At 40.0% G+C, this 12,842-nt stretch overlaps 1 protein-coding gene across 2 annotated transcripts in view; it reads left to right on the top strand.

The window, feature by feature from the left end:
• Graf (GTPase regulator associated with FAK) overlaps positions 1-12,842 on the top strand; it is a 711,082-nt gene that overhangs the window by 553,424 nt on the left and 144,816 nt on the right. For both annotated transcript variants that reach the window (XM_067142923.2, XM_067142924.2), the window contains one exon: positions 6,898-6,969. In XM_067142923.2, coding sequence (XP_066999024.2) covers positions 6,898-6,969 — 72 coding nt within the window. The remainder of the gene's footprint in view (positions 1-6,897; positions 6,970-12,842) is intronic.

The raw sequence follows: 12,842 nt of genomic DNA, 5'->3' as shown, positions 1-12,842 counted from the left end.
CAATTTCGGCCTTCCTTTCCACCTGTTCCACTGACAGGTTGTTGAATTCGGAACTTAATGCTTATAATTTTATTTCATACTAGCTGATGTACCCGTGCTTCGCTACGGGATTCTCAGAAAGACTTACTTTGTGGATTTCCTAACTAAAGTCAACATAGGTCATTACAAAAACATCAGTAGGAATGTAGGTATTAAAGCAATGTTATAAAGTACTCGATCAAATGAAAAACCACATTTTCTCATTTTTAACGAACAGTACTACGGTGCCGATCTAACAGTCCAAAGTTCCAGAGCTGGAATCACCAGGCCGCAGACAGCCGTGAACTCCTGTGCTATTGTTCCGTGAAATACGCAAACTGCTCATTCCAATCATTGCCTCAGAGTAGGGATTGAATAGCTCGAATGCTATTATGAAACAGTGTGTTACGTACCAATAGTATCAGAAAATGAATGCACCAGAGGAATGGCATGCTAAAGAAGAAAGTTATCTAACTCCCCAGCTACTTCCCGCCAATATTCAGGCAGGCTGTTACACTCGGTACGACCGGGCGAGTTGGCCGTGTGGTGAGGGGCACGCAGTTGTGAGCTTGCATCCAGGAGATAGTGGATTCGAACTCCACTGTCGGCAGCCCTGAAGATGGTATTGCTTGGTTTCCCATTTTCACACCAGGAAAATGCTGGGGCTGTACCTTATTTAAGGCCAAGGCCGCTTCCTTCACACTCCTAGCCCTTTCCTTTCCGATCGTCACCGTAAGACCTATCTGCATCGGTGCGACGTAAAGCGAATATAAAAATACAAGTAGACCTCGTTATACGCGATAGTTACGTTCCGCTGAATTGCCGCGCATACCGAATTCGCGTAAATCGAGAGCCATTTTATATGTGAAATATAGGGTTAAGTTCCCGTTTACTCACATATTAGGTTTGAAATAGAGAGATTCTTAGTATTTTTACAAAAAATAGCCATTATCGTGTTTCTGAAACGCATTTTAATGCAAACTTTATATAGTTATAACACTGAAACACACATTAATAAACTAAATTCTGCTTACAAGCTCTTGGCCTTAGCTTGAATGGCAGCTCCAGAGTGAGGCATGTGTTATTGGTTGTGATGCTCAATCCAATCCTTTCTTTCCATCGCTTCCGAGCGAAATCTGGTCACCTAAGTTAGTAGAAGATTGAGCAGTTTTTCGAATTGATTCCGCGTTTTCACGAATAGTTCTCACAGTGGATTCAATAAGTCCCTAAGCACGCTGAATGTCAACAATACTGTCACCTTTCTCATATCGATCCAAAACTTCTAACTTTGTTTGTAACGAATACGACTTTGGTACAAGCTTGTTTCCTTCGGTAGGCACACTTTCTTTCCTTTCACCCGGTGTTTTAAATATGAAACCTCTCGAGTGCAACTTCACAGCTCTACTGACCGCAACTGACGATTGAACGTCTCGACAAACACGAGAGAAGGTGCGTGTAGAGATATGCTTCCCTTGTTTAACCTTGGCGCGCGACGTAGTGTACGTTACAGAGTTCGGCACGCATGTCTGTAACCGCCTTATGGCATTACAGCTCAGACGTACTGTTAACAGATAGCAGCTCTAGACTTAAAATAGCGTATATGCGAAATCGCGGATAACGAATCCTCGTATAACGGGGTTTACCTGTACTCGGTACGCAGCAGTAATCCTATCTATCGGGAGTAGCAACAAAGACACAAAGCACATCACAACAAACAATGGTCAATGTAATGTTATTGTTGATCAATTTTATGAGATTTGTATATTGTAGCCCTTCACATTTAGTTTTCTTTCGACTCTGTGATATTGGGACGTATTATAAAATTATTTATAGCGTCGAGTGTAGTTCCTTATTTTCCGACTTTCTATACCGATTTTCATGAAATTCTGCTTACCCATGTTCCCGTGACTCAGCGCTGATATGGACGTAGTAACAAAACTCCAAATTTACGAATATCTCTGTGATCATAGTCGGTAACAATGTATAAGACATAAATGATCGGAAATTTAATACTATATAACTTTAGTTATGCAGTATTTATCGATACGATAAAAAAAACAAATATTTGAGAATTAAATTTTAGGCACCGAGCTCGATAGCTGCAGTCGCTTAAGTGCGGCCAGTATCCAGTATTCGGGAGATAGTAGGTTCGAACCCCACTGTCGGCAGCCCTGAAAATGGTTTTCTGTGGTTTCCCATTTTCACACCAGGCAAATGCTGGGGCTGTACCTTAATTAAGGCCACGGCCGCTTCCTTCCCACTCCTAGCCCTTTCCTGTCCTATCGTCGCCGTAAGACCTATCTGTGTCGGTGCGACGTAAAACAACTAGCAAAAAAAATTAGGCCCTCCCCTAAACTACAATTTTTCTCAGCGTGAATACAATTACGTATAGCCTAGATTGTAGCGACTTATTCTCCGACTTTGGGTACCAATTTTCGTTAAGATAACACTACTAATGACATAAATATTCGAGAATTCAATTTTAGGCCTTCCCCTAAACTACCATTTCACTCAGCGCGAATAAAATTATTTATGCCTAGATTGTAGCGATTTATTTCCCGACTTCGCATACCGTTTTTCATTAAATTCCCTTCAGCCGTTTTCTCGTGATGCGTGTACATACATACATACATACAGACAGACAGACAGACAGACAGACAGACAGACAGAAATTACGGAAAATTAAAAAGGGCATTTTCTTGTTACTGTGGACATGACCAATGCAGAAATACCATCCTTTTTAAATTCTGAGCAATGCACAGACAAAACTCTTATTTTATATATATACTCGTCGCAGATACTGCATGTGTCCGATCTAGGGTAGCCAAACGATCTATTAAACTGAGTAGAAAATATAGTTCTATAGGTTTCGTAACTCGATTCTCAATGAACATCTCGCAATACATTTCATACATTTTCTTTATGTTAAGATCATCAGGAAGATAAACCTTAGACGTTTTCTCAACTGAGTAGTGGCTTTGTCGTCCCTTAAAGGACTTGATATGCTAGCAAATTCTATCATGAACGTCCGCTGGAAGTTTATGTGGTCGATTTCTGTGTTTCCCTCTGCCATCCTTAGGTGGTACTTCACAAAATTTCAAAGAGCGCTGAATAGTTTGCAGTCGTGTTTTCTTTATTACGTGAAGGGACAAGAAGGCTTTCTGACATACCAAAACATCAGCAACGTTTGCATCTTCGTCAGTTCTCTTTATTCTGTAAGAATACGAAGCATCGTGGCATTGTGCTTCATCCTCATTCTTCCTACTCCTTCGTCGTGTTATCCACTGGGCTGTAATCAGGCCCGCCAGGTGGGGACTTCGTGTATTACAGTCACCCAACGCATTAAAATCACGATTTTTTTTTTTTTGCTAGGGGCTTTACGTCGCGCCGACACAGATAGGTCTTATGGCGACGATGGGATAGGAAAGGCCTAGGAGTTGGAAGGAAGCGGCCGTGGCCTTAATTAAGGTACAGCCCCAGCATTTGCCTGGTGTGAAAATGGGAAACCACGGAAAACCATTTTCAGGGCTGCCGATAGTGGGATTCGAACCTACTATCTCCCGGATGCAAGCTCACAGCCGCGCGCCTCTACGCGCACGGCCAACTCGCCCGGTAAAATCACGAATAATTCTCTGTATGTCACAATCGTGTAACTTACTGAAACACTTGTTTTTGCAGCTGCATTCCTCACCAGTTTCATAACTCTGAGCTGTTAATTTCTTTGAAGCATCACGGACACGTCCATACTTCTTTCTCTTCCTGGGTTTATAACAAGCATACTCGGTTACTTTGTCACACATCATTTTGATTCAACAGCCAGCCAATAACTGAGGTATTGCTACCGTAAGAGATTGTTGAAGACAGTCGGCATAGGATTTATAATGAAAACTTGTTTTCCTCCAAACTAAGCACAAGGAGCTAAGTATGAGTGTAATCAGTGACCCCCCTTCTTTCATTGTTTACAATGGACTCGCCGCCTTTTTTCCCCTAGGGTCTTCTTATAGCTGCAGGTGATCGTCCTCGAATGTGTTCATACAATAGGTGCATATTTATTTCGAGTCCGGGGCTGTTCTTTTAGACCTAGTGTCGTGCGCCATGGTTCTGCCCTTGATTGAAGACGGGTAGGCTGGACGGTTGGCGGCTCTCTGGGCTGCTGTCCCATGCTGGTCGGGGAGTCGCGCTGCTGGTTATTGTCGTTGCCGGGACAAAACCTCCTATGTGTTAACATTTTTGGAGATATACTGACCCGCAGCACATACATTATGAAGAGCGAGAATGCCTTGACAATGGTCACACGATATTGCACCTTAGATGCCAGAACCTTACCGGCCAAAGTTCTAAGCTAAAATATTTCACATAGGAGGTTTACAATGCTATGGGCTTTTACGTCGCACCGACACAGATAGGTCTTATGGCGACGATGGGATAGGAAAGGCCTAGGAGTTGAAAGGAAGCGGCCGTGGCCTTAATTAAGGTACAGCCCCAGCATTTGCCTGGTGTGAAAATGGGAAACCATAGGAGGTTTCGTCCCGGCAACGACGTTATTCTTTCTCTCTTCATGCGTGTTCCTTCCTCGAGGTCTTGGCGAGGAATAGTTGACGCCTTACCGATGGTTTCACGATAACTTACTTCCATATTGAACAAATCAATTAGAGTTCAACAAATCTCCGCGGGAAAAAAAGGAAAGAAAAACATTCGTAGTCATCCTTGTCATTGTAATTAATGGACAGTTATTTTTGTAATTTTTGGCTGAGCTAGAGCAAGTAGCATATAACTCCATGACCTAGATGTCGACCCGTCGTTGACGGGTTAGTTTTTGTAAACTGCAGCAGTAATGCCGTCTAGCGGAGGTGAGAGGCAGCAGAAGAGACAGAGTGAACCTCAGCTAACAGCAGGCCGCCAGTATAATTCTATTGTTGAACTTGTAGGGACTTAACAGCGTGCATTGTAGGCCGTCCATTCTTTCTTCCGGCTCAACGATGATAGAGCGTTCATTCCATTTTCTCCTCGTCGAGTGATCGTTTCTTCACGTTTATCTTCTCATTTCGGTAGTCCATCGCCATCATGTTCGTTATCATGACGATTTAACAATATTTCTATGTCAGCGATGCTCGCCGTTGATGGACTTTGCAATAAAAACCGAAATTCGTGAATGTTTCCCCATTATTGTAGCTCGCACAGTAAAATTATATCAGACGTAAAATATTGAAAATATTTTCTACAATTGTTGTTATATACACATTTACTGGCACGTGGAAAGAACTTCTGCGGGACAAAATTCCGAAAGCCGTCAAAAGTAGTTGTTGGGACGTAAAAAACACTACATCTCGCCAGCAAAGGCTAGGCAGAATTATAATTTCATTTATATTGGTGTGAAACAACTCACTCCCACGGTAGAAGTACAGTAAGTGGATCATTATTTGAATAATTGGCTTACTGATGAAAGTATTGTCTGCAAGTATCAGTCCTGAACTGTGTGCATTTATATTGTTTGACTCATGTGGTAGGGCTACGTTTGATTCCGAAAAATACTTCTGAGCACAAAATTATAAAATGCAAAGTTGAGCGCCTTATGTGTGGCTGTATAAACTTCAGTCCAAGCATCTCGGAAAATTGTGTGTAAAGTGTTGTTAGAAACTTTCTTACATCAAGTTATGTCAGGCTGAAATACAAACGTGATTTGTGCAGTTATTATTATTATTATTATTATTATTATTATTATTATTATTATTATTATTATTATTACTATTATTACTATTATTATTATTATTATTATTATTATTATTATTATTATTATTATTATATTTCGCTGGCATCCAAGCTACTGTTGGGTGTTGCGTGCGACGAATCAGAGCACGATGGTGCGAGTAGCTGACGCCTGGATTTCCTATTTTTGTTCAGATTGATCTCAGCATTGAGAAGCTTCTTTATACGGTGTTCTTCTCCAATTACGTATTAAATTCCTTCCTCAATTCACAGTTGTATTTTAAATAATTCTGTGATTTGTGACCCTGAGCACAATGCATTACCGTACTATAATGCCTCGTATTTGTTACTGTTGTGACAGCAGCCGTTCAAACAAATTAAAAATCTGCACCTGGTACAGCAGTGCCACGTCTTAATCGGGGCGACTAGGTGGTGGTTTCTCAACTAGGGAAGAGGTGTGATTATAAATTTCGATCGTTCTTAAATACTTGCTTTTGAGTTGGGCTCGCATTTCTATGTTATGTCACATTTTTGTCTCGGTTTCTTTTTACAAGAATAAGTTAAACACCTATCTAGCTTTTGTGAGCACGATAACATATTTGTATCGGTCGTATAAATGCATATTTTAATATATTCTATCGGTCATATTTCACCAAAGTGGTAGAAAAAAGCATATTTTTGGTCATATTGTAATAGTTTTAGCCGTTCTCCAAGTATTATTCACATGTTTTGTGTAGATAAAGTCAAGTAATTTTGTTTGTGTTTGATTATATTGTATTTCTTTTCCTTAGACATATTTTGTGGTTAAATGAAGATTGATTTTAACGGGTAAGTTGTCAAAATAGAAAGGGCAAAATAATGGTAGGAACGTGGACAGTTTACTGCTGGTCTTCTCAGCAAATTTAGGCTATATGTAATTTCTTTGCAGCATATTTCTAAGTTTTTTGAGTCATGTTTTGGTATTTTAGGGCATGTGTGCATGTCTATTTCCAGAGTTTTTGAACGGTGGAAATCCCTACTTGAAAGTATTAAAAAGCCTCGTACCTTGCTCTAAAAGAAAGTCTTCATGAACATAGTATTAAAACAATGTCTTTGTGAGTAATTATTGTAAGAGTTATATAAGCATTCGCTAAGTCAATTGTGTTATTAAAGAAGCTCTTTTGGTTGTTGCAGCTGGAGCAGGCCTACGATCAGATCATTCTTCCACTGGAGAAGTTCCGCAAGGAGCACATAGGAGCCGTCAAGGTCAGTATCCATAATCACTGTTACAGTTCATTCCTCACCAGACCATTTATTCTGCTCGATCTTGTGTACATGTTTTTCGCCTTTATTATATGTAGTCGCGCTTCCTACTTCAGACGTGCGATTACAGACCAGGCGCAGTCCAATTTGGGAAGAAAATTGCTTACTCGCTTGAACTTAGGCTCTGAAAGAGGAGAAATATAACTCGTCTGTGAACCCCCGAGTGCACGTATTTTTATTTCGAAAAGAGACGAAAATACACAGTATTTTATTCATTCAAACCTTTTACAAAACACAATCACATTTTCCACACAAAAAAAAAAAAAAAAAATACCGGTCCATTCTTTTTTCCAAAATTGTGAAGATTGCAGTTATGGCCTCTATTTTACTATTAAAATAATAATAATAATAATAATAATAATAATAATAATAATAATAATAATAATAATAATAATAATAATAATAATAATAATAATGTTATTCATTTTACGTCCCACTAACTACTTTTACGGTTTTCGGAGACGCCGAGGTGCCGGAATTTAGTCCCGTAGGAGTTCTTTTACGTGTCAGTAAATCTACAGACGAAGCTGACGTATTTGAGCACCTTCAAATACCACCGGACTGAGCCAGGATCGAACCTGCCAAGTTGGGGTCAGCAAGCCAGCGCCTAACCGTCTGAGCCACTCAGCCCGGTTATTTTACTATTTATGTACAGAATAAGACTTTCGTCTGGGAAAGTCTCGCATCTACTGCTCGTTCTTTATGGCTAACACATTACAACCAACCGTAATAATATGAAAATGGATTTTACATAAACAATAACTTATTATTATTATTATTATTATTATTATTATTATTATTATTATTATTATTATTATTATTATTATTATTGTTACGGAGTATTGTGGATGTGCAGAGGTGAAAGAAGGTGCTGGGGTGAACAGGTCTCAAAATACGAAATTAAAGTTAATTTAACAAGGTTATATTTTCTTTTCCAGATCAATAAATAACAATTATAACAGGTACTCAGTAGCCTAGCAACAATTCGAGAGTGTACAATTACAGTGTTACAGGATTTGGGCTCCGAGAGCCAGACACACAATTCTTGAGCTATAAGCCCAACCTTACGATATACAAGTTTCAACAAAGGGGCAGAAGACCCCAATCATGCCCAGGAGCTCTTACTCCCAAGTACACAGTAAAGCCTCCTCGAGGCACGCAGGAACAAATTTTAAGAAAGAGCGACCCGCTCTTAAGTTCAAGCCTATCAAAGGCCACACCAAACTCCACTTTCAAGTTGACCTCCAAACACAAATAACACAGGGGTAAAAATACCCAACCTACTGAGGCCTATTCAGTGAAGAAACAGGACCATTACGTGGCCTCCAAAATATCAACTTGAGAGGAGGCGAAACTGCACTCCTAATATACTTTACTAAAACCTACTTGGCACTAGGCCGCCAATGCAAGGGATAATCCCATACTAAAGAGGTGACTTATATAAGAAAACGATTTACATTACATTAGAAGGGAAGAAACGGTTGTGAAAATAAGTTCACCTCAAAGCAATATGAGTGGGAGCTCGAGAGGGTTAAGCACTCTCTATCCCAATTTGTAGTTTAAAAAGATAGAATTGATACCAAGTGTCTTTACATTTTAGAGGAAAGTTACATGGTAAAAGGCTTCGGACCTGCCCCGAGAGTTAAACTGCTGAGCTAGCAAGAAAAGAAGTTATTAAAAGGCCATTACCTGGTGGTTGAACTGCTGCCCGAAGAAAGAGGCGCTTCCCGCCCCCTGCTACATAATTTACACAATGATAGATATTAATGGAGTGGCGCGGAGACCCGAAAATCAGCAGTTTATATACCCTCGTGGAAAGTTCGAGGCGTTTCGTGAATGATAACACCCGCCCACAAGCATTTTATTGGATAATGGCAAAAACTACTACACTAGGTGAAGAAGAAACACCTTATTGGTGGAAAATTAATTACAGAAATTCCTTATTGGTCAAATTCAAAACAGGCGGAAAGAAAGGGTTAATATTGCCAACTTAAACAATGACTGAAAGAAATTTAACAAAGAACAAACTTATGAACCCAAAATTTCTCCAAAAACACAGTTCTTTCGCTTCGCACTAGGGTGCATAATTGTAGTCCTTCAGTAGTGCCATCTAGAAGAGAATGTCCATACTTCTTACTACAGGCAAAACAAAAATACATCGAAAACGACACAGTTCAAAAAACTTCAAAGTTTACAAGTAGGGACATCTTCTGAGAAACTTGAGAATTAACACTGTAGTTAAAGTTCAGGCTTCCTCCAGTAGAGGAGTTTCAACTGGCGCAAGGTTTGAATTAGCGGAGCGGAGGTATACCGCCCGGTACAATTATTATTATTATTATTATTATTATTATTATTATTATTATTATTATTATTATCATCAAGCTCACAGCTGCGCGCTATATCTAGGACTGCTGAGTTAGTCGGTGCCCTTGGTGATAAAAAAAATGAAAATCCTAACCTGTTTAGTCATTCGACCGGGTCAGGAATGGAATGAATGAAGTCCCCATCTAGCGGCGAGGATAAGAATTGTTCCGGCTGCCGAAGCCTGTCGTACTCCTCTGGGGCAATGATTAATGACTGACATGACATGAAATGTTATTGGAGAGTGTTGCTGGAATGAAAGCTGACAGGGAAAACCGGAGTACCCGGAGAAAAACCTGTCTCGCCTCCGCTTTGTCCAGCACAAATCTCACATGGAGTGACCGGGATATGAGCCACGGAATCCAGCGATAAGAGGCCGGCGCGCTGCCGCTTGAGTCACGCAGGCTCCTTGGTGATACAGTTGTTTTTTCGCTCTAATGTAATTTGCCCTTGAACGACCAACACGCATTCGATTCTGAATTCACCCTACTGTTTTTGTGTTTGTAGCGATCACAAATTATTCTTTAAAATCCATCTTATCTTGTCGCTAATGCGAGACTCATTTGAGGACTGGACTCGCTCCACTGACGTGGCCGCTGCTCGCCCCGCTGCACAGTGGGCCATAATTGTAATGTAGCGGGAAGCGGGACAAAATGACAAAAAAAAAATTTCTTGTCTCCATTTCTTCGTTCCCAAACTATAGGCAAATAACCAGGGATACTAAATTTCAACCTTGGTGACGACATATAAATAGATATGACTAGAAATAACACTCTTTATATCCCCTTTATGGAAGAGGCTGCGTGGCTTACTGCTAGTTGTGTTTTTGGAGTGAACTTCGCCGGTCGCTAACTTAGTATCAGTGAGCTATAGTGAATATGTTAAGTATGGAAAAGAAAGCTACAGGCATGTAACTGCATATTAATTTAATTGAAACATAACTATCTTCGTCACTATTGCACTCCAAAGGCTTAAATTATGTAATGTGAATAGCGCGTAAAATTCTAACTTTACAACATTTACATAGTTATAAAAATGTATCCGAACATTCCTGCTTGCATTTCGGTACCATAATATTATAAAGCAATTCATGACTATTAAGGCTAATGTCTCAGTACATGCACTTTCTTGCACACTTCTTAGAAAAGTAACTCTATTTGCAGTGGCGCGTGCTCCACCACGACCCATAACAACACACCATGAGCTGCGTTAAGTGTTGTGGAACAACAAACAGATTGGAAACGAGCTAATGGATTATGTATTACCCAAGATGAACATTCAGGAATGATCTTCAGATGTTTTACGGTACCTTAAATTGACGGTGAGTGCTTTCAAGTGCAAATACAAGAGCGATGGAAACAAAGTTATAGGATGAAATACAGGTAAATTGGCTAGCAAAGGATTTATATATTTCTGAAGTGCATAAAGCTGCAATGTCTAATCTTCAAACGAATAATTCAGTTTCATCCACCTTCAGAATTGGAAGGCCTACATCACACTTCGAAGATAGCGGATTGAGAACTAAACGAAGAAGGTTAGGTAATTTAATTATGATTCGTCAGCCACTTCTTTGCAGGTTTGCAACATATGCCGCAGTATTCCAAAAGTAATGAATGCCATTAACGTAGTGGACTGCAGTAGCATTGACACTATGAATTACAGTATTCTTTTGGACTTTCTCCTTTCCATGCGTGGACCCGATTGTTTCACCAAGAGCAGTGGCACTTCAGCCGACGGAAACACAGCCCACCTGTTTTTGTTTTGTTTTTGAGAACTATGCGTTATAAGCCGAGTGAACTTACCGAACGCTTTTTCACAGTATTACCATAGCGTATCGAAGAGGAAGTGCGACGTCTTCACGAGTTACCGTGGACCGCCGCACAGTGATGTCTGAGCGAGAGGATAACAGAGGCATTATCGGGACTACTACTTCAAAGTCTACTAAGAAACTCAACCATGCAACTTACGATTGAAAATGATTTCATCTGCTGGACACTTTGGAATATTTCCTGGATGATTTCGCTGCCTTCGAAGTAACCAGCTTCCATCTTATCTCCTTCGTGCGGAAGAAGAATCGACATTTCAAGTAGTGAAATACGAGTTTTGGTAGCAAACACAGCACATGATCTTCACAGCACCCCAACTGCGATGACTTCACTTTAATAACATCTAATTTATCCAAGCACTCGAAGAAAGTACCACCCCATAAACTATCCATACACGATAGCTTCTCCGCAACAACATTTTCCACTCGCAACAACACATTATAAACACTTTCCGATGCATACGTGAGATATGTGGCGCTTTGCATTGAGCCGTAATCTTTAATTAGTGTTAGGGAAGCAGGCACACTATCAGTCGGTGTGCCGAAAAGGAAAGGACGACATAAATCACACTGAATCACTTTTGAAATATTCCTCACTATGTATCCGGCTAAATGATACACTAAGTAGGCCTACTCTTTGTTAAAATTCCGCCCACTTAACTCAGGTAAACTGTTTTCCCAGTCTGGTATTTGAATGTCATTTTCGATGTTCACAATTTTTTCCCTGATTTCATCTACAGCTTGTGTCTTCACTGCACGATTTTTACTTTCAATTTCTCTTGCAAGAATACGCATTCGATTAACAAGAGACGTCAATGGGGATTCAGCTCTGTACTCACAGTTTCCGCCAGACGATAAGGCAAGTTTAGATGGTACGTAAATAGACTGCAACGTGTGTAAATGTAGAAAGTCAATAGTGGACGGATGATCATCACAACTTAGTGATCGCAGGATACCGAAATGACGGTCTAGGGGATCTTGATTAAATTTCCCTGTCAAAACATAGCTATAATTGTGTTCCCACAAATATTCAGACACTTCTAAGGTACTTTCCACGGTAACTCTTAAGGACTCCAGTGTCCTTTGTGAAGCGAATGAATTTTGAGTATCTCTGAGAACATTCTGGCATTTAATTAATGTTTCATGTGCCTGTGATCATTTATACAGTGCTTGAGTGGGAATAGACGAATTTAATGCGTCAGTCAGACAGTTTAAATCGCTTGTGAAAATTTGCGTTTGTTTACTGTCTTCTAAACCATGTGGTTTAATACCCCGATAGAATGCTATACCATTAGCGACTGATCTACTGAATAGTTGAAATGCCAGTCTTACATTCATTCGCTGAAACGAATTAGGATCCAAGTGGGCAGAGGTCAGTTTGTAGCAAACTTTCAATCCGGAAAATTCAGGAGACGAGTCACATTCGTAAACTTTTCTGTAGAATGAATAATCAACAATATTGCCATTATAATTAACCTGTCCTTTGTCACGAAAATGATTTCTTACACATTTAAATATATGTGACGCGTCTGAAAATGCCCATAATTTTCTGTTGGAGTCAGCTGGATTGCAAATATAACACTTCGGATTCTTTATGTTACCAGATATTCCTAAGCATTTCCACAACTTT

Source organism: Anabrus simplex, chromosome 3 (genome assembly GCF_040414725.1).
Source record: "Anabrus simplex isolate iqAnaSimp1 chromosome 3, ASM4041472v1, whole genome shotgun sequence".
NCBI classification, from domain to species: domain Eukaryota; kingdom Metazoa; phylum Arthropoda; class Insecta; order Orthoptera; family Tettigoniidae; genus Anabrus; species Anabrus simplex.
The sequence above is the reverse complement of the archived record's forward strand: the minus strand, read 5'-3'. Positions and strand labels throughout refer to the sequence as shown.